Genomic DNA, 21,493 nt, shown 5'->3' on the forward strand with positions numbered 1-21,493 from the left:
ACCAGAGCTTGTGAACATCCACCATGGCTTATCTATCTCATGTTTTCTCACAAAATGTCCCAATTCCATTCTAACATGATCAACAATAGCTGCTGGTAACACCTCTTGTAGCTTTGCATAGTTCCACTGACTTTCACTCATCACCACGTCATGCTCATCTCCTAAAACTTCATTCTGATAATGAATAGATATAAGATCATGCAAAGCACCTAGTTTAGACCAATTATCAAACTAGATTGAAGAAGATCCATTCTTGGGTTCCCACCAAATACCATGTTCCATTTCATCTCTAGCTTGCAGCATCATTTTCCAAGTCTGAAATCCCCCTTTCCACTGAACCACAGTTGGCCTAAATCTTTACAATATTTGTTCTATATGAAATTAGACCACATTGTAATGCTTGTCCTAAATCTCCACCAAAGTTTAGTAAACAATGCTTTGGATATATCATGTAAAGATCTGAAGCCTAAACCTCCTTCATTCTTAATATGACTTATATTTTCCTATGTTGACCAGTGCTTACTTCTTTCTTCTTCCTTAGTTTGCCAAAATAATCTATTAAATAACTTGTGTAAATACTTAATGACATATTTTAGGGGCACCATAGCAGACATTAGATAAATGGGGATGCTTTGTAAAACACTTGAGATCAATATAGATTCCCTCCAAATGACAGTAGTTTACCTCTCCAAGCCTGCAACCTGTCCTCCCTTTCTTTATCATATCTTTATACACCTTCTGCCTTCTATCATGAAATATAGGACATCCCAAATAAATAAACGGGAATTCACCTTTGTTGAAGCCTGTTATTTGTTATACCTCCTGATTCAGCACATTAGCCGCCTTCTTATGCATATAGAAAAAGCTCTTGTCTGCATTCTCTTTTTCTCCAAATTCTCTCTCATAATCATGCAAAATGGACATAATCATCTCCAAGGATGCTTTATCTGCAGATGCAAATATGATAGTATCATCTGCATATGACAGATGATTCAACTTTGCACTCCACTTTGGCATACCATATCCTCTAAAACTGTCTTTTTCAAATAATGAATTAAGAGCCATAGACAAAATCTCAGAAGCTAGACTAAAAAGAGCATGAGATAGAGGATCTCCCTGTTTGACCCCTCTTGTGGAATGGAAAAAACCAAAAGATTGTCCATTAATGAGAATAGAATACCAGTTATTAGCAATCAATCTCCATACCATGTCTACATACACTTCTGCAAATCCCATCTTTCTAAGAACTTGAATAAAAAACCTCCAAGAAAGTCTATCATAAGCCTTTTCCATATCCAGCTTAATGGTGACTTTAGTAAGTTTCCCTCTCTTTCTGATATCAGCCACCAAGTCTTGAGTAAGCAACACATTTTCAATAATATATCTACACTTCAGAAATCCATGCTTTTTAGGAGATATTAGAGATTGCAGGATCACCTCTAGCTTATCATGTAATAGCTTGGAAATAACCTTGTTTATGAAATTGCTGAGGCTGATTGGTCTCAGGTCTGAAAAAGTGCTGATTATTTCTTTCTTAGGCAAGAGGACCAGGTTTGTATGAGTTACTGACTTTGGTAACATTTGTCCCTCATAAAAGCTACTGATCACGTTATACACATCAACACCAACTATATTCCAACACCTTTGATAAAAGAAAACTCCAGAGAAACAATCAGGTCCACAAGCACTATCACCTGATAATGCAAAAACAACATTTTTCACCTCTTTAAGAGTTGGTTTAGCACACAAGAAACTATTTTGATCCTCTGAAATTCTCTCAGGAATGTGATCTAGTAAATTTGAGTCAACTTCACCACTTTCCTGAGAAAATTAATTTTGATAGAATGAAATAGCTTCAGTAGCAATATCATCTAAGTTGTCCACCCACGCACCATCTGCATTTTGTATTCTTATAAGCACCAACCTCTTTCTTCTTCCTTTTACAAGACTATGAAAGTATCTTGTATTATTATCTCCCTCTGAATGCCATTGGATGCCTACCTTTTGTCTCCAAAACTTTTCCTCAAAATGCAGATACCTTTTGAATTCATCTTGTGCCCTCTGCAACACCATTCTATTCTCTTCTGATGGATATTCCTCAAACAGTTGCTCCTTGATCTTCACAATATCTTCTCTGATTGTCGGCTGTTTGAACAAGTCTCCAAATGTTTCTTAACTTAAACTAGACAAAGCAGCCTTTAAGCTCTTCATTTTAGCTTACATGTGATGAATGGATCTCCTATAAACACAATTCTCCAGTGTTGATCCACTGCATCCATGAGTGATTCATGATGCAACCATAATTTCAAAAATCTAAAATGCTTTTGAAACTGCTGAGCGTGCTCTCCTGCTGAAAGCAAGAGTGAAGCATGGTCTGAACCTGTTCTTGACAGATGCTCCATGCTCAAGTTAGTAAACCAGTCCTGATACTGCTGATTAACTAGAATTCTGTCCAATCTTTTGAATATGCAATCTTGCCCAGCTCTTCCATTCCACCAAGTAAAAGGACTCCCTCTAAATTCTACTTCAGCTAGTTCACAAGAATTGACACAAAATGCAATGTCTTCATATTCTGATGGATAAACAGGTAAATCATCTATTTTTTCTTCTTCATTCAAAATAACATTAAAATACCCACCAACCATCCATGGTAAATTCATAGAGCTTGCCAAGGAATAAATACTGTCCCACAACTCTAATCTTGCAGTAGAATCACACTTTAAGTAAACCATTGTGGATAGTAGTTGCCTACCACTCTCCTGAAATAGAAGCTTAATAGTCACTTGTTATTCATTGTCCATTAATACTTCCACATCAATTCCATTAGCAACAAAATACTAAATCGTTGTATCCGGGCTTATGTTGTTATATTTTGTGAATAGGTGGACAAAAACATTTGGAGGAGAAATGAGCAATTTGGTGGACTTTTTGGAAGCTTTGGCATTTGGTCGTGGTGACGTGAGAAGCAGAAATAGTAGAGACGAAGTGATGAACTGAAGAACCCACTATCCATCCGCATCACGGAACAAAAGCGAAGGAATTCTATCTCTGATCAAATTGCACAATCAGGTTTTTCATCCGCATCGCGAGGAGAAAGCGGACAAAACAAGCTCCTGACCAAAATTCACCATCAGGATTTTCTTCTGCATAGCGGAAGAAAAGCGGAATCAAGTTCCCGTGATCCATCCGCATTGCGGAAGGATAGCGTGGTTACACGCAGCTTTTCCGTTTTGATCGGGATTAGGTTTACTTATTTTTTGCTTTAACCCTAGGCTATATATAGATGTTTTATTGGTTGTAAACAGCATGTTGGGATATTCTAAGACTTGTAAGCCACCGTTCTACTTTCTCTCTCTAGGTTTATTTTATTTTCTATCTTTTCAACCCTAGTTTCTTCATGAATTCTTGTTGTTAATTGAGAATCATGAGTAGCTAAACTTCTTAATTCTGGGGTTGTGGCGAAAGACGTGATATTTTGTTTGAGAGAAAAGGCCATAAATAATCTCTTATCTATAGGAGTAGGTCTAAAATGGTCCCTTAACTATATACTTACCGGTTTTAGTCCTTTAACTATCCAAAAACTTATCAAATTTGGTCTCCATCTATTTTTTATACAAACAACGTACAAACTCATAAACCTTTGTGAGATTAATCGTTAAATCATTCCTCAGACCTATATTTCTCTCTCCCTGCTTTTTTTTCCTCAAGTTCATTCTTTAACCTCAACTTTTTTCCTTAAGTTCTCGCTCGTGTTTCGTAACTGACGGACTGCGTCGGTTAAAACCAACCCAGTCCGTCGGTTTTGTTAAAAAAAATATAAAAAAAAACTGATGGTCTCACGTCGTTTTTTTTTTTGGGAAAATTAAAGAATGAAATGTAGGAACTGGGAGTCAAACCCGGGTATGTTCCTTGGCATTAAAGGAATTTACTAATAGACCACTGATATTTTTTGTTCATATACTTACATTGATTTAATTTATACTGTTTTTTCGCTCTAAAAATCGACGGACTACATCTCCGTCGATATTTTAATAAAAAATAAAAATAAAAAACCGATGGACTCCATCGGTTTATTTTAGAAAATAATATAAAAAATAATTATATTTTTTCGCGCATTTTTGTGCAAAAAATAATCGACGCAGTCCGTCGGTTTTCTTAAACAAAAAAGATTTAAAACAATTATTGAAAAAATCGACAGAATCTGTTGGTCTTTCCGTCGATTGTTTCCGTCGGTTTTTACCAGTTTTTTAGTAGTGTTTGAGAAGAATGGTTACATAAATTTTGTGCCTGAGTTTGTCTTTTTGAATTTTAGAGACTCGATAGCGACAGCAGTGCCAGAATGCTCTTTTTTTTCTTTTCTTTTTTTTAACAAGATGAACTTGAGGAAAAAGAAGCAGGGAGAGAGAAATATAGGTCTGAGGAATGGTTAAATGATTAATCTCACAAAGGTTTATGAGTTTTTACGCTGTTTGTATAAAAAAATAGACGGAGACCAAATTTGATAAGTTTTTGGATAGTTAAAGGACTAAAACCGATAAGTGTATAGTTAAGAGACCATTTTAGACCTACTCCCATAGATAAGGGACTATTTATGGCCTTTTCGCTTTTGTTTGATGACAATTATTATCTTTTTATTTTCCATATTTTGGGTTGTGTATTTATTCTTGATCTTAATTATTTGATTATCTGGTCAATAGTTTGACACTATCTGTGGTGTGTGAATTGGACTTAAAGGGAATTCATACGTAATAAGAATAAATAGAGTTTGTTCGATATTATCATTTCACTACTGAGGATAGAGATATACCCTTTTAGCCCTACTTAGTTGAATACGGAGAATTAAATGCGTTCTTGTTACCTCTAATGACCAAAGAGATATAGGCGTTATAGTAACATCTACTGGCTTGTGAGTAGTTCAAGAGAATATCATAAAGTTATAATTAACCCGTCAACTAGTAACCCAGGAAAATAAGATAGGTAGAATTGTCCGCAGATCAATTGGATTGTCAAAAGCCATGACCCTTGAACTTTCTCTTATCTGATAAACCTTACAATCTTTGTCAAAATATTCTCAGTCACAAAAACACCCATCATAAATTGTTTACTTTTCAATTTTAGTTTAGTTACAATAAACACTTTGATTTTCACTTTCTTGAATAGTTTTATTCGAATTTGAATTAGTTTAACAATAGAATCTAAGTCTCTGTGGGATCGATATCTAGACTTAAAAGTTCTATATTACTTGTACGACCACGTATACTTGTGTGTGCATTTGGGAGCAACAACGGTATAAGTGAACTGATAGAAATTGAGGAATTGAAGAGTCAAGAAAAGGCATTGTTGATCGAGGGTCGGCAAAAATGAGGTACTTCTTAGGATTACTTGAAGCCTATAGATGGTGGAATCATTGTCTTTCATATTCGGAGGAGGTGTGATTATGCGTGATCTTAAAGAAGTAAGTCTACAGAAATGGACTAAGTGATATGAGGAAAATTTCGTGAGATTTGTAATCGGCAGCTAGTGAAAAGCATATTTTAGTGAACCGACATGTTGGGATTTATAAGAAGTAGCTTGGTGGTACACTGTTGGAGAAGTTCGTAACATTCTACACTGGATGAGTTAGCATGCTTTAAGAGAAATGATTGTGGAATTCCTATCACGTGAGGCTAGAGTTATATTTTGGGGCGGGGCCTTACTTGTGGTAATACAGTATGATTGCAAGTAATATCAACTGGATAATTTGGGTAAGCGCTTTTGGATATTAAGGATTTGGGAACAATTGTGTGAGATTTAGAGCGGCAGTTGTAAGATCGGATACTTTCAAACAAATTATGGCATATCGAGATGATGCAATGAGAGGTTCGATGTTTAAATAATTATTATATGAGGCTTGAGGTTTTGCATCGAAAGGTTCGGGGTTGTATCGGATTTGTGTGTCTAGTAAAAGTTGAGACGCATGAAGATTGGAATTGTAAAGTATAGTTCTTCGGTACTAAGTTGGCAACTTAGATAGGGCTCAACTTGTGGAGTCGATGGTGACAGACAGGATTTGTTATGCGTGGTATGACTGTGATTGGTTTCAAAATTCGGAGTCAGTTCTAATGACTATTAGTGATATTCGAGAGTTGTGCATTCATTTAGGATCAGCGTTATTTGAGTTAAGCTTAAAGGTCTATAATTATACTTCCAGGAAGATATCTAAGGATTCGAAGCATTTCAACTCAGATTTGAGGTGTGACAGATTTATTGAGATTTGTCAGGTTTTTCTAGTGGATTTGATGATACTTTCTGAGAACAGTTACTTGGACATAATAATGGTATACAATGAGATTAGTACAGATTTGAGGAGGAACTGTTGTGCGAGAGGTCCTTATAGTGATCAGTTGGGTTCTGACGGACTCTGCTTGACGAGATATTCAGTAGTATGGCTCCGGTATTGTGATTTGAAGGTTTAATAAGATTTAGAACTAGCCAAGTTGGCTGTCAGTAAGATTAGTTTTGATGGAATTGCGTAGGATCTCGGATGAATCAAGGACTCTTATGGCGAGAGTAAGTTATGGTTTTAGAATTTTGGTATGTGTGCTCATGTGTTTCTAAGGAATAGCGACAAGAAAAATGGCTTTAAAGAAAGGTTAGCGGAATCAAAACAGTTCCCGGTTCCGAATATGCTATGGCTTGTCCCCATGTTTCGAAGGATTGCATCGGTTTGGGAAGAGTTTTTGGGCCTATTGATCGCTTTCAGAGTTGCAGTTTTATCAAATCAGAGAATTCAACCAAAAGCACTTCATTTATTCGAGGATCAGTTGCGATAGAAATTCGAACACGGAGATATGAGAATTGGAGCTTGAGCTAAGTTTAAAGGGTTGTGACTGGTAAAGTGAGTGATCCGGTTCTTTCTGAATGTTATACCCAAGAAGGGTGTCATGCGATTTGGGAAGGAGGGCAAGTGAGCCCGAGGTGTAGTGGTCGGGTGGATATTCATCCGTTGTGTTGATCCTATGTTTTACGAGTTAGTTTCACCAGGCCTGTAGGGTGTTCATCTAATTTTCCATGTTTCTATGTTGAAGAAGTGTCATTCTGATGGTACCTAAATCATTCGTTGGGATTCAATTTTGTTCGATGAGAATCTTTCCTAGTAGCAGAAGCCCGTTACGTGTTGAGATATCCCAATTGAGTTGCGGGCTCAGGTATTTTTTTCCCCTTTCTCTTCCTTGTCGTTCCAGGACGAGCGATTATTTAATTGGTATCTAATGTAACGACCCGTGTGGCCGTTACTGCCCCTTTTGATCCCTTTTCAAGCTTTATTTGCAAATATATGACCCGTGGAGACCATTAGCACGCTTCCCGAGTTCATCGGAGTTGATTTGGGTAAGTTTTAGGAAATTTGGCTTAAAAGCAAAAAATAGTTGACTCGAAGTTGAATTTTGAGTAAACGGACCTTTTCGGGAATTCGTCAATTCCGAGAGGTCCGGATGGTTTGTTAGAACTTGTGTGTATATTTGGTTCGGTTCCCAATGCACTCGGGTGCATTTTGGGACTTGGTTTGGATTACTAGTTTGGATGTTTCGGGGGTTGATTCGGTCCATGGTGCCCCCGATGGAGATTCCAAGACCACGAGCGCATTCGTAGCGCATGTTTATGGTGGGTAGCGTATATGGCATGTGAGCAGGTCTTACTGAGCGATAATCAGATTTTGGGTGCAAGTTATGACATTTGAGTATGTGACATGGTGTCTGGTGCCCGCTATAGCGGCACCATAACCACTATTGCGGTGCCGCTGTTGTGGCAGAAGGGCCGTTATAGCGGCAATGTGATTTTTTGAGGGGCCGCTGTGACGGTCTAAGTTACCGTCAAAGAGGGACCATCGTCATCGCCGAAGCGGTAATTGCTGAGTCAGAGGCCTTTTAATGTGTTAAACCCGTAGACACTAAGTCATTTTCCCATATTTCGTTCTGAGGCTTAAAGGAGGTGATTTTGGAGGGTCACCACTGATTTCTTCTCTAAGGTATCAATCTTGTCTCTAAATCATTCATTAGCTTTTCCTAATCAATAATCCATACCTAGATTTCTCTTAAATGGTAAGAACAAAAAGGGGTTCTGTGAGTTTTCTTCTCTAATGATCTTATGATGATAAAACCTTGTTATTTGGTGGATTTAGCATGGGTTGGCCTGATATTGATGGGTGTTAGCTATTGTAACTTGAGTCTTCCATTTCCAAGGCTTAATATGTGAATTTAAGATTAGGGTTTATACCCAAATTTAGGGGGCCGAATTTGAGGAAATTGTTGGTTCTTCTTGCTTGAAATTGATGGGAATTGATCACCTAGAGCTTTAATTTTTTGTTGAGATCTTTAGATTCCTAATTTCACCTTTCTAGTTCATAAACCCTACTCTATAAGGTGGGAATTTGGGTCATGAATAGAAGTAGGGTTTGATTGATGTTCTTCTTGATTCTAACTGCGTGATTCAGATATGTTTAGACTTTCATTATCTCGAGGATCAAAGGAAAGGGAAGAGCAAGGTTTGATTATTGGAAACTTTGTTATTCGGCCTTCCGGGTAGGTTACAGTTTACCCTATGGTGAGACTTCGTCTAGCGAAGCATATATTTAGACGATATTGTCGGAGAAAGCATGTAAACCTTCGGGTATGAAGTTGGATTGGATATTGTCTTAGGTTGGGCCTTGTTGTGTGATTGGGGTTAGCCACCCTGTTGTGTTGTGACTTGTCTTATTCTATTGTTATTGGCTTGATGCCACATGGAGATAGTAGCTATTGAGACTATTGATATATCCTAATTATGACTTTGTAGTATCTCACGTGTTGTCGTTTGATACGAGAATTGTGATTCTATTGTGGCTTATTGTGCAGCCTTATCATTGATACTACTTATGTGCCCTGTGAGGTACTGTGGAGAGTTGTGATCCTATTGTGGCTTATTATATAACCTTTTTATTAGTATTTTTGGTGTGCCCATGTGTGGTACTATTTGAGATTGATTTGATTATTGACACTAAACTCATACATTGAACGCATTCTCATCCTTCATGATATATTGTTGATACATTAATGATACTTGAGGAAACACTATTATGAGCTACGCTTAGTTTGATGAGAGTGATGTGAGGACCGATGTCCGATGGTTGTCCCAGAATCGAGGATGTGCGTAGCGATTGCCGAGGTTGTTGCCGAAATTGTGAGGTAGCGGTTGCCGAGATTGTTGCCGGAACCGTGAGGTACATGGACTTCGCGGGGGCTACATGGACTTCGCTGTACCCTTATGGGTTGTGCTGCCGAGATGTGATGTTCCATCATCAGAGTACATGCGTATAGGGTGCATATGCACGGTAGTGATTATCGAGGTCTTTGCCGGAATTGTGAGGTTTCGATACATGGACTTCGTGGGTCCCCCTGGGTTGTGCTACCGAGATGTGATGTTCCATCATCGGAGTACATGTGTACACAGCATATGCATTGCATTCACATCTCATACATTATTGCATTACATCACACTATGGCTTCTATTGTGATATTCTTGTGATGTATTTGTGATATACGGATCCAGACTGTGTATTTGATACTTGTCACATTTGGGATTAGATGCTAAACATAGTGTCACGACCTAACTAGAGGGCCATGACGGGTACCCGGAGCTAGCCTATCGAGCACCACCTGACAAACTTATCTTCAACTCAACCTGAACATACACCATCCCCAACACAAAGCTATTTACGAAACGATCTTCATTTACTTCCCAAAACACACACACACACACATACACACACACACACACACACACACACATACATATACATAAGCCCACAAAGGCTACAAAATGATGTACGTTAAAAAGACCGAGAGACATCTACTACCCACACACATGTCTACAAGCTTCTAACTGGAGTACTGAAATCGTAAAGACGGGACAGGACCCCGCCATGCCCAAATATGTACACAAAATAATATACTAATAATCTACAACTCCGAAGTAGTAGAGTGCTCATGTATATCTATTGAGAAAACACCTAAGTGTTCGGACCATCTCCCTGTCTACCTGCGGGCATAAACGCAACATCCATAAAAGAAAGGACGTCAGTACGAACAATGAACTGAATATGTAAGGCATGTACAACAACATAATAAAGAAATAAGAGAGCATAAGATAAAGGATAACCTGTAACTGCTTGCCCCTTAAGGCGGAATCATGCATGATACTTTTATATTAAAACAACATCATTTCATATGTACATATACATAAGTAAACTGTCCGAGTCATATATCATCATTAGCCCGCATCCGGGGTAATCGTCTCACGCTACCCACTAGTGGTGACTGCCCGACCAACTAGGCCCGATGTAATCATCATCATAAGCCGCCCACTACACCCAGCGCAGTAGTGTCTTCCCGGCCAACTAGGCCCGGTATAATCTTATATCTTATATATACATAACATAAAGCACGCATGAGAGCCCAAGTAAAAGGTACAACTCTATCGGAGTGACGTAAGGTCGGTAACCTGCGATTATATTATGGAACAATCTTCGTCGCTATGTCTCACCTTGGAGGAACCAATATCATGAGGTGAGACTACAACAAGTAATAACATCAATGAAATCACAAAATAAGGTTATCAAGCTCATAATAGCATCAATCATAAGCTTCAGAATCTCTAGAAATAGAATCATCATCATTATCATCATCATAGAACATATCTTATCTCTAGCTCATAAGAAGCTCTTAAGGATCGTGAACTTTCGACTTTTGGGATGTAAGAAAGTCATGGAAGCATGTATGGAAAATCGTAATATAGGAGTCATGCCTTTTGAAAGAAAGGGACTAGCCTTACATACCTTTACGTCTTCTTAACGACTAAATGTTCTCCTTCCGAGCTCACAACTCTACATTCAAAAGAATTCACACCATGGTTAGGCCATTGAAAACATACTTAAGTCTAATCTAAAACGACTAAGAGCTAACTAAAATTGGGCAGCATTTCCTTTGTTTTGACAACCTTCTCCATACAATAAACAACTCTCAAACATCAATAGCAACACCTATAATATCATAATCAATAGACTTCTTCAAGTTAAACATTGTTCAATCCCCAAAACCCCTTTTCAAGGTCATTCATAACCATAGCTACAACATAATATCATATTCATTCTCACATAATACTTCCTCAACGTCATTAGCATCATTTACAACAAGATTACACTCATGGTATACTAAGAATTATGACTCAAATGAATTCACTACTCAAGAATACCATGATTTCCATATTTGAGCTCATATTCTACTTTCTTCTCGCATCCAAGTCATTCAACCACTCAAATACTTTTAATAACATTTAAAAGATGTAGAACTCACCTTAGATCATGTAGGAAAGAACTTTGGATGAACTCACTCGTTGATTCGTTCGACTTCCAATCTTTGTGGAACCTTCTTGGCACTTGTTTAAAACCTCATCAACCATCTAAGGAGCTCTATAACTTCTCCTCAAGAGATTACTAAATACTCATTAACTCGATAATTGCTATATCTTCCCCAAACACAACTTATACTTCACTTCCTTCAACGAACTTAGTTTCACCGATTCCTATGACTTCAAAATCTTATAGTACGCACTCTAAAGCTATCAAGTAATCTCCTTAAGGTCATATGGGCTCCATGTTTTCCCTAAGCTTGCGTTAGTCTATTCACAGCACATCAACACGAAATGTCTGAGGTGTAACACATAGGCAATGATGTGTACTTAGATTATGGCTTGTGTTTGACTTATACCTTGTTGATTTACCTGTTATCTTACTTTATTGCCTTTATATGTGTTAGATAAACTTAGTCGGCCTATGATACCTACTAGTACTTATTGTTTGTACTGACCTGCACTTGATGCACTCTTTTATGAATGCAGAGTATCAGGAGAGATCGACTTATACTCCTCGTGGTTGACTGTTTTGACGATATGCTGATTCGAGTCTTACAGGGTGAGCATGTGGACGTTCGCTGCCCGAAGACTCCTCTATCTACTATGCCTTTATTTCCGTTCTAAGACATATTTTTGAGACTATTGATGTATACTTATTATTTAGACTTGTAGTATTTAGTTAGATGCTCTTGTATAACCAGACCAGATATTGGGGTGTATTTCTATTGTTTCCACTTTCCTATATTATATTTGTAAGGATTTCGCTATTTTACTTCTTCCGCTATTTCCTATCAACTATGTATGCGGAGTTGAGGGTTCACGTACCAAGGTGGGAAAGGTAGGTGCCCGCACTATTTAGTGAAATTGGGTCGTGATAGCAGCATGCATGAAGCGTGATAGACCAATCGGTCCAAACGCGATAATCATTGAAAAGAAAGAAGAGCAAATGACCAATGATCATTAGAAGGAGGCAACATGCTCTTGAAAAGCCTACGACATAATACTTCATGAAATCTCATAAGAGATTTAGGTACCTAAAAATAATAGAAGTGATGAGATCTCGTCGATGATATCTTTGGTACAATATAGCGCAATAGTCTAAAAGATAATTGTGAGGATCCGAATTCTATATCTATAGAGCATGCTAACATAGAAATTATTACCGGGTGAAATGACACATTTTGGTAAAGCTTCAAGCTTATTAGATCTACAGTCCAGACAACCAAAAAATGTCACGCATTTAAATATTAATGGATATTGTCACTTGACAAGATTTATATGAAAATTCTTGAAGAATTTTAAATGCCTGAAGCATATACAGGTTCTAAAAATATGTTCATAATTCTTATATGGATTAAATCAAGCAAGGTGAGTGCGATTTTATCATAATGAGTATTCATTGACTAGGGGTACACATGACTCTACTGTTCTTATGTCTTTATAAGTGTAAATTGATTACTTAAATATTATTCGAACAATTAAAGAGTTTCCAAAGCAATAGATTATCTGTTGAATGAAGTTGAAATAAGAAACTTGCAAGACTCTTTGGCCCTCAAGTGCCATATCTTTATGCAATTGATGCATTTATATATTTTCTATGACTATGAGGGATTACAGTCATACGATATTATTCTACATGACAGTCAAATCATATAAAGATAACATCTATTTATAAAGAAACTCAGGAATGCACTTAGAGTGATTTCAACAATATTATATGCCGAAGCAACTTTATCCAAAGACTGAAGATGTAGCAGCATACCTAACCCAACTAAAGAGTGGATTCATAAAAGGACAAAGCATATTTCAACAAAGTTATTCTTCACACACGAGCTCCAAAAGAATGGTGATATAAACGTGCAAGAGATTTGTTCGAGTGATAATATGACTGATTTATTCATCAAGTCTCTATCCAACTGCAACTTTCGAGAAGAGGGTGCACAAGATTGGAATGTAAAGATTCAAGTTTTTGGATTGAAGTTCTCATTAGGGGGTGTTAATATGCGTTGTACTCTTTTTCCCTTTCAAGGTTTTTCTCCCACCAGGTTTTTTCTTGTAAGGTATTTAATGAGGCAAGCAAAGGGCGTATTATTATAAATGTGTACTCTTTTTCCTTCACTAGAATTTTTCCCACTGGGTTTTTTCTAGTAAGATTTTAACGAGGCATATCATCTATCAAATAAACATCCAAGGGGGAGTGTTATGAATAGTTATCTATATATTGTCGATGTCTATTTTTTGGAGAAAAAGTAGGGTTAGTGATTTTGGGATCAAGTCAAATTTTCCCTATAAATATAGAGGTTTTCCTTCATTGTAAATGGATCTCTAACAAGAGAAATAAGAATTCTCCTATCTTCTCTACAATATTTTACTTCTCGCTTTATTATTTTATAACAAGTAGACAATAATATGATAAATATTTACATACTTTTAGCAGGTAAATATAATTAACATTCTAGGACATATTAATTAAGAGTTCTATTGTAAACAAATTGCGAGTACTCCAATATCCTAGTCACCCAACCAGGCGAGAAGTTAAAGTGCTTACGGATCCTTTATGCATAGTCGAATTTATATTTCTCTCCCTTCTAAAGAATTTTGTAACACAAATGATTATTTTATTGACAATGGTAATTTTACCTTCTTTCAACCTTCTCTCTCTAATTATATATATGTTTTTCATCTTTATTTTTATTATTATTTGTCCATTTTATGCATAGTGGAATTTATATTTCTCTCCCTTCTAAAGAATTTTGTAACACAAATGATTATTTTATTGACAATGGTAATTTTACCTTCTTTCAACCTTCTCTCTCTAATTATATATATGTTTTTCATCTTTATTTTTATTATTATTACTATTATTATACTCACAATATTAGTGGTATAATTAGCAATATACATTATTATAATCATAATATTACCGGTATAATTAGTAATATGCGTTATTAGGAATATAATATTATTGGTACAGTTAGTAATATACATTATTGTAATTATGCTCATAATATTATTGATATAATTAGTAATATATATTATTATACTCATAATATTATTGGTATAATTAACGATATGCATGTTATAATTATAATATTACCAGTATAATTAGTAATCTGCATTATTATATTATTATACTCATAATATTATTGGTATAATTAACAGTATACATGTTATAATTATAATATTACTGGTATAATTAGTAATCTACATTATTATACTCATATTATTATACATATCATATTATTGTTATAATTATTAGTATACAATATTATACTCATAATATTACTAGTATATCAATAATATATATTATATGTGTATATCACAAAATTCATAGGCTACTAACATATAAAGTTGTGAATAAATGATGAGTATACAGTATAAATCATGTATGACTAATAATATTATATAAATCAAGTATGTTATTTGCAACTCCAATGGCTGTTCATATGGAAAAAAATCAAAATTCCTTAAATCTCCTGATACGTTCAAGAAAGACCAATTAAAAGTCAACTTTTGTTAAAACAACTTTAATTTTGAAAAATTACAAAATCACAAATCAAATATTACAGTAAACCAAATTAGAAAAAATATAAATTTAAAACATATTCAAGTGCTAACCGTAAACCAACACAAGAACTAAGGTCTAATTGGGACCGAAATTAGACATAATCTTCTTATGATTACACATCTTCTTTATAATTTCTTGGCATGAGAATTGAAAATATAGGTCTTTCTTCCTTTTCTATATGTCTTTGGAGCGAGAGACCAATGGGGGTGTATTGGTTGAAGAAGAGAAAGAAGTGAGGAAATTGTGGATTTATCGGTTAAAGAAGATAGAGAAATGATAAGAAAGAGAATAAAATTGAATCCCCATTTCAGTGGGATTATTAACCCATTTTTTTCAATGAATATGTCAATAAAAGTTTCTCTCTTTGAAGAATTTTAAAAGTTGTGCTAATAATGTGCTTAAATCTAGAACCGTGACCTACAGTGTAATTTTCTCAATAAAATTGAACCTTCGATTTATGGGACTCAAATAATTATGGAAAAGTTACACATTTGGCTGCTCCAAAAATAACTACAACCACTAGTCATATGTACAAAAAAATATGCATTAGTTATGTATAAAATAAGTATATTGTGTGTGTATATACATTAATATACAAGTTGCTGGCTATTATTTTTGTGGGCGGCTATGTAGCGTAAACATTCCAATAATTAATCCTAATATATTAGCTCATAATATTTATTTGGACAATCATATCTTGAATTTAATGTAGTCTAAGTTAATCAATGGATTTAAATGCAATAACTTTTTAATGTTTACTGTCATTTTAACACAAAAAAGTGCTTATCTACCAAACACATAAATTATTTATTATTAGTTTCAACATTGCTATCCAAACATGTAACTGCTTATTTATAAACTCAGCTTCAATACTTCAAAATATTTGTAACAATTAATACTTATGAGCTAACCCAAAACAAGTAACAGCAAACATATATAATATAAGAAGTGCGACGTAAACTTACTTAGATTAGGTACTGGAAGAAAGTTACAGTCTCACTGCAAGTTTTATGTGATGGCTACAACATGTCTTGACCATTGATCTCTAAACACTTTACTAATCAATTTTTAATGTTACAATGTGATAGACTGCCTCGAAGTTACAAATGATGATCGATGATTAGTGACATTCTCATTCTTTGAAAGGTTGGAATTTTTACAAAATTACAATGATGAGACGTTAGGCCAATGGTAATGTCTCGAAGTCAAACCCTTGATTAAGAAAAGCACTAGCTATCCATAGCTTCAGATTGGCCAAGTTCATATCCACTTCACATTCTCTAACCTGTTTATCCATTTACACAAACAAACAAAAAGACAAATTACTATATTTCCAATAAGCTAGAGAATATATGAGAAGAAAAAATGATATTTAGCTACTTCGTCCCAATTTGGGCGATACCTTCTTGATTTAAAGAGTCAAACGATTTGTTTTTATTGTTATCTTTTCACATGCCTTTTAAATATTTTAAAGTATCAACTATTATGACTTATAATACCTTTTAAATAGTTTTCAATTAAGTAAATATCTATAAAAAAAAAAAAAAAACTTAAAGGTTCCATTTTTGAATTTATGGTCAAAATTTATAAGTTTGATTCTCGAAATTCGAAGCGTGCCACATAAATTGGGACAGAAGTAGTATTAACTTGTTGGAAATTTCTGTTTATGGAAACTTACATTAAGAGTGAATGTCAAACTATAATCATCAGCAGAAGTAGCCAAGTTGGAGCTTTGAACATTGAATCCAGAAAGAGACTCAAGAGCTTTGAATAGAGAAGCTGCAACGTAACGTCCCTTGTTGCATACTAACTTCACGTAAAAACCCTTTTCTTCTACTTGAAAAACGTCCATCTGCATTAGTTTTATCATGTTAATTAGTAAGCAGTACTACAACAAGAGCAACATACCCAACCCACAAATGGGGTTTGAGGGGTACTAAAAACAGAAGCTTTTTTCACTGACAATCAGTGAGAAACTTGTGTTATCAAACATGATTTTCCCACCTCAGTCTCACTTAACTAGCTTACTGAAAAAATGTATGGTGGGAAACAAGTTCCCATTAAAATGTTGAAAAATTTCCTAATTTTGTTGTGTGAAAACAATACTATTTTTTCTTTTCTCACTGATTCAATTAAAACGACTTTACATCTTTAAATGGGAAAATAATAATTTTTTAGTGGTGAAACCTTTACCCTACCTTTGTGGGGTAGAGAGGTTGTTTCCGACAGACCCTGACTCAAGAAAATCATTTTCAGAAAATGTTATGCAAGAATAAAAAGCTATGACAAAGCATAGATGAAAGAAAAATATTGACGAGTCGTTTGATAGGTAGCCAAAATTATCCCGGGACTAATTTATCCCATCTCTTAGGATTATTTTATACCATAAAAAAGATGTTATAAAATAATCCCAGGATAAGTGGGATCAGAAGGGATATCCCATCTTTTAAGTTGGGATGCATTTTATACCTTCTATCAAACATGATACAAAAAATTAGTGTTGGGATATCCCAACTTATACCATGCACCAAACGACCCCTGATAGTATAAAGATAACCAAAGTGAAGGAAACAACAGTAGTAATAAAATCGAAACATATGAAAAATGCTAGCATAATAGTAATAGTACTGGTAAGATCTCCTCGACCTCCATGTTTTCCTATCTAAGATCAATTAGTAAACATTGTGCTTTGGTATTAAAAAAAGTTAAGAAGCATTTGGTTTTAATAAATTAAACAAACCTTAGATATCCTCTTGATTGCTGGAAATTGACTCGTGAAATTCATTTTCTTGGTATTTAGAAATTGTCCACCTTGATTGTTGTTCATTCCACTTACTGATGATTCAAGACCTGATATTTCTGCCTTTAGTAACTTTGATTGCGATTGGAGTCCTTGTACATATAATATTGCATCGCCAATTATGGAGGCTTTATCCATCTGCATAGACAAACATTCTTCATTCAAAACTTGGAGCTTAACCCAAAAATGGAAGGATGAATCAGAGACAAGCTTTCCAAATTAAAAAAAAAAAAAAAAAAAAAAAAAAAGATAAAGCCTTGACGTGTCGAGTAAAAGCTCAAATAAGCTCTCATCATTGACATTTACCTTTCTTGAAGAAAAAAAAATATATGCTTAGAGATTCTTTTACAATATTTGCTCATGTGAAGCTAATTATAAATAAAATGTATCTCAAACATGAGTTGATAAGCTAGGAAATAAAGTACTCCTCCGTCTCAATTTATGTGACGACGTTTAAATTTTGAGAGTCAACGAATTATTCTTTGAATGCAATTTTTTCTTCATGTACCTTTTAAATATTTTGAATTATTAATTATTGTAATTAACTTTTTACGTAGTTTCCAAATATACAAATTTTATTTCAAAAATTAAAAGATTCTATGTCTAAATATTCGATCAAAATTAAAGAGTTTGAATCTCAAAAAATTAAAAGTGCACATAAATTAAAACATGGAGGTAAATAACACTGTACATGTGTCAAAGTCATCTATCATTAATTCTACCAAAAGTCATCGATCATCATCTCAGGAAAATCTTCATATTGTCAGTATATAAAAGTTAAATCATTCAAACATATAGAGTTTCAATTTCATACCTTAGTGATATTAGGAACTAAGGATCGCAAAGCGTAAAGTTTCTCCTTCATTCTTCCTCTCCTTTTTCGCTCGGAAATCAAAGTTCTTGACCGGTCAGTCCTCCCGCTCTTCTTTGTAGGTGTTGGTGGTGTCACCCTCGTGGTGGTGGTAGTATTCGTTGTGGCAGAAGATTCACCACAATCATTGTCTTCCTCATCCTCATCCTCGTCCTCTTCCCGGTGGATCTTAATTTCTCCAAGAAGGGAAGTATACAATGAAATCGGATCGGACATATTTGTAGCATTCCAATCAAATATATCCATTGGTGTTGGCTCAAATTGGACGTCGGATGAAGCAAAACAACCTGTAAGGTGTTCACATTCATAGTTTGGACAAAATTTCACAATAGGGTCAGCTGTTTCACCCCTAATGAGCTCAATAAATTGTTCAAAATTAGCCTCGTCCATGAAATTAATAAGCCCAGTATCGTTAACATTTTCCATTGGCATTGTTGATGCATTAGCACTACTCTCCATTTCTCTTTTTTCTATTTAAAATGTTACCTCTCTTTTACTCTTCCAGCAAGATGGTTTTGATGGTGAGGGGTCTACGGAGAATTTATAGATGACGGAGAGAATTATTTTTTTAGGGGTGAAAGGAATCGAAATAGTTAGTGCTGAAGTTAGAAGTAATACTAAAACCCTAAAGCAGTTGACAAATTCGTGGAATAGATGGTGTTTTCATGTGCACCTTGACCTATTTTTATATCAGTTTTCTTTTAGTGAAGTGATGACATATTAGATTCTCCTTATGAATTATTAAACTCAAGCATCAGATGAAGCTGCACAAGGTACTTCCATACTAGCTACTACCTTTTTTTGGTTTTGCCACGGTGATGAAAGGAAGGACGTCATGTTACAATTTTTACTTATATTTACGAAATGATTCTTGCTGAATTATTTTCATAGTCTATTTTTATTATAGGAGCACAATTACTAAGGCTGTCTTTTGAAATCGACATGACACATAATTAAGGAAATTGGATTGTCACATACAAATGAAGTAGAACCACGTAAACATTATTGTTATTAGTTTGGCATTAGTTATGAAAGGGAGGACATCATTATCTAACTTTACTCTTGTACTGTTTATAAATAAAAATTCGGTTGCTGGATTTTAAACATTTATTGTAATTGTATATAATTTAATTTACTCAGAACCCTCACTTTCCATGTCCATTAAGAGAAGTTTAAACTTCACACAGACTAAGGTCACAATCACTAGCTTTCCCTTTAAAAGCGACATGTGACATTAAATTTACATAACATATACGGAAGGCGATAGGTGGATTTGCTTTTCACCAAATTACTCGATAACTAACTATTCATATTTTTGTTTCCCGTTGTCTTTGAGATCATACTCTATCAGACTGTTATACCATTGCTAACTAATTTAGACGCGTGTAGAAAAAGGATTCGAGTAAAGTGAAACTATAGAGAGTAGGTTAAACTAAAGAGCATATTCATCAAGTGGACCCAACTGCAGGCTTTAACTATATATTACCTCTGATTCAATTTGTTTATCTTTGTTTGATTGGTGTTATTTTAGCTACCACCTAAAATATTGAAGAATCGGATTCTTCAATTGCCTAACAAAAAGTAAAACTGTGGAACGTAAATCACAAGGAATTTTATCGTGAAAAACTCATTGCTTAAGGGAGTGAAAAATCACAACTGTTACACCCCGTATTTTCCGAACATGAGCATGACATGTACACCACCGTATTAATAGAGTGTCGGAGACGTCCCATGCCGTTTGGGGAGGTACAAGTCATGGGAAATATGTAACGACGAAGAAAAAGGGTGAATTACGATCTCGTAAGTCGTAACCGGGAAAGAGTATTTTGAAACACGAGAACATGGCCATTATCATGTATAATAAATGATAAATATCATGTAGGAAGAGTTTCGGAAGATTTCAAGATCGAGCAAATTGAAGAAAATAAGTTCGACAAAAATTTGAGAAATGTTGGACGGATTTTTAGCCAACTTTGGAGGGGTATATCTCCATGTATATTTGGAGTTTTAAGGCGTTTCAAAAGCCTAAAATGAAGTTCGTCGAGTCTAGTTTGTAATGCAACAAACAGATCGTTAATAGGACGTCGGAGTAGAAAATTATAGACGTTACAAACTGAACTGTCGCGCAGAAACAGCACCGCTACAGTACCGCTACAGTACAACCGACCCAACCTTGAAATATTACTTTGCTCACCATCGATTATTTCTTTGGACTCGATATGAATTCCATAAGCAATTCAGAGATTATGATCTTGTGTTACTCGAAAGGCCAAAGGATCAGATCCATAATTTCTCGTTCAAAATCAGCCTTAGAACATCACTGCGGAAGAAAACAGAGTTCTGCGCAGAAAGCTTCAGGGAATTGCGCTTTCCGTCCGCATCGCGGAAGGAAAGCGGAAGGCTTCAGAACTTCCCGCTTTTCGTCCGCATCGCGGATGAAAAGCGGAGCTCTGCACAGAAGGAAGTTGCGCTTTCCGTCCGCATCGCGGAAGGAAAGCGGAAGCTCCCAGAAAGTTGTGCTTTTCTTCCGCATCGCGGAAGAAAAGCGGAACCCTACGCAGTTAAATTTTTTTTCGGACTAGACCAATAATGGTACACACGTATGAATAAATGTAATGCACCCTTTTAACGACTGAAGGAGCACGATATAGTCAGGCATTTTATAAGGAGCCTAACGAATTCTAATGTTATGAGGGATTCATTAACTTAAGGGACTATTAGAAGTGAAGGAAGGAAGTGATTTGAATTGTGTCCAAAATATGTGGACATTTGACTTGATACAAGAATTCAATTAGCAAAAGAGAAATAAGTCAAATCGTGCGATGATGGT

General features: G+C 35.4%; 1 protein-coding gene across 1 annotated transcript; it reads right to left on the reverse strand.

Annotated features, from left to right (window-relative positions):
• Positions 1–16,091: 16,091 nt before the first annotated feature.
• Positions 16,092–19,432, reverse strand: LOC132605025 (transcription factor FER-LIKE IRON DEFICIENCY-INDUCED TRANSCRIPTION FACTOR-like). The gene is made up of 4 exons (XM_060318345.1): positions 18,607–19,432; positions 17,754–17,930; positions 16,671–16,880; positions 16,092–16,277 (listed from the first exon to the last, which is right to left on the reverse strand). The coding sequence occupies exons 1-4, from the start codon at positions 19,120–19,122 to the stop codon at positions 16,173–16,175; spliced, it is 1,008 nt and encodes a 335-aa protein (XP_060174328.1). The 5' UTR covers positions 19,123–19,432; the 3' UTR covers positions 16,092–16,172.
• Positions 19,433–21,493: the final 2,061 nt, after the last annotated feature.

Source organism: Lycium barbarum, chromosome 8 (genome assembly GCF_019175385.1).
Source record: "Lycium barbarum isolate Lr01 chromosome 8, ASM1917538v2, whole genome shotgun sequence".
NCBI lineage: Eukaryota > Viridiplantae > Streptophyta > Magnoliopsida > Solanales > Solanaceae > Lycium > Lycium barbarum.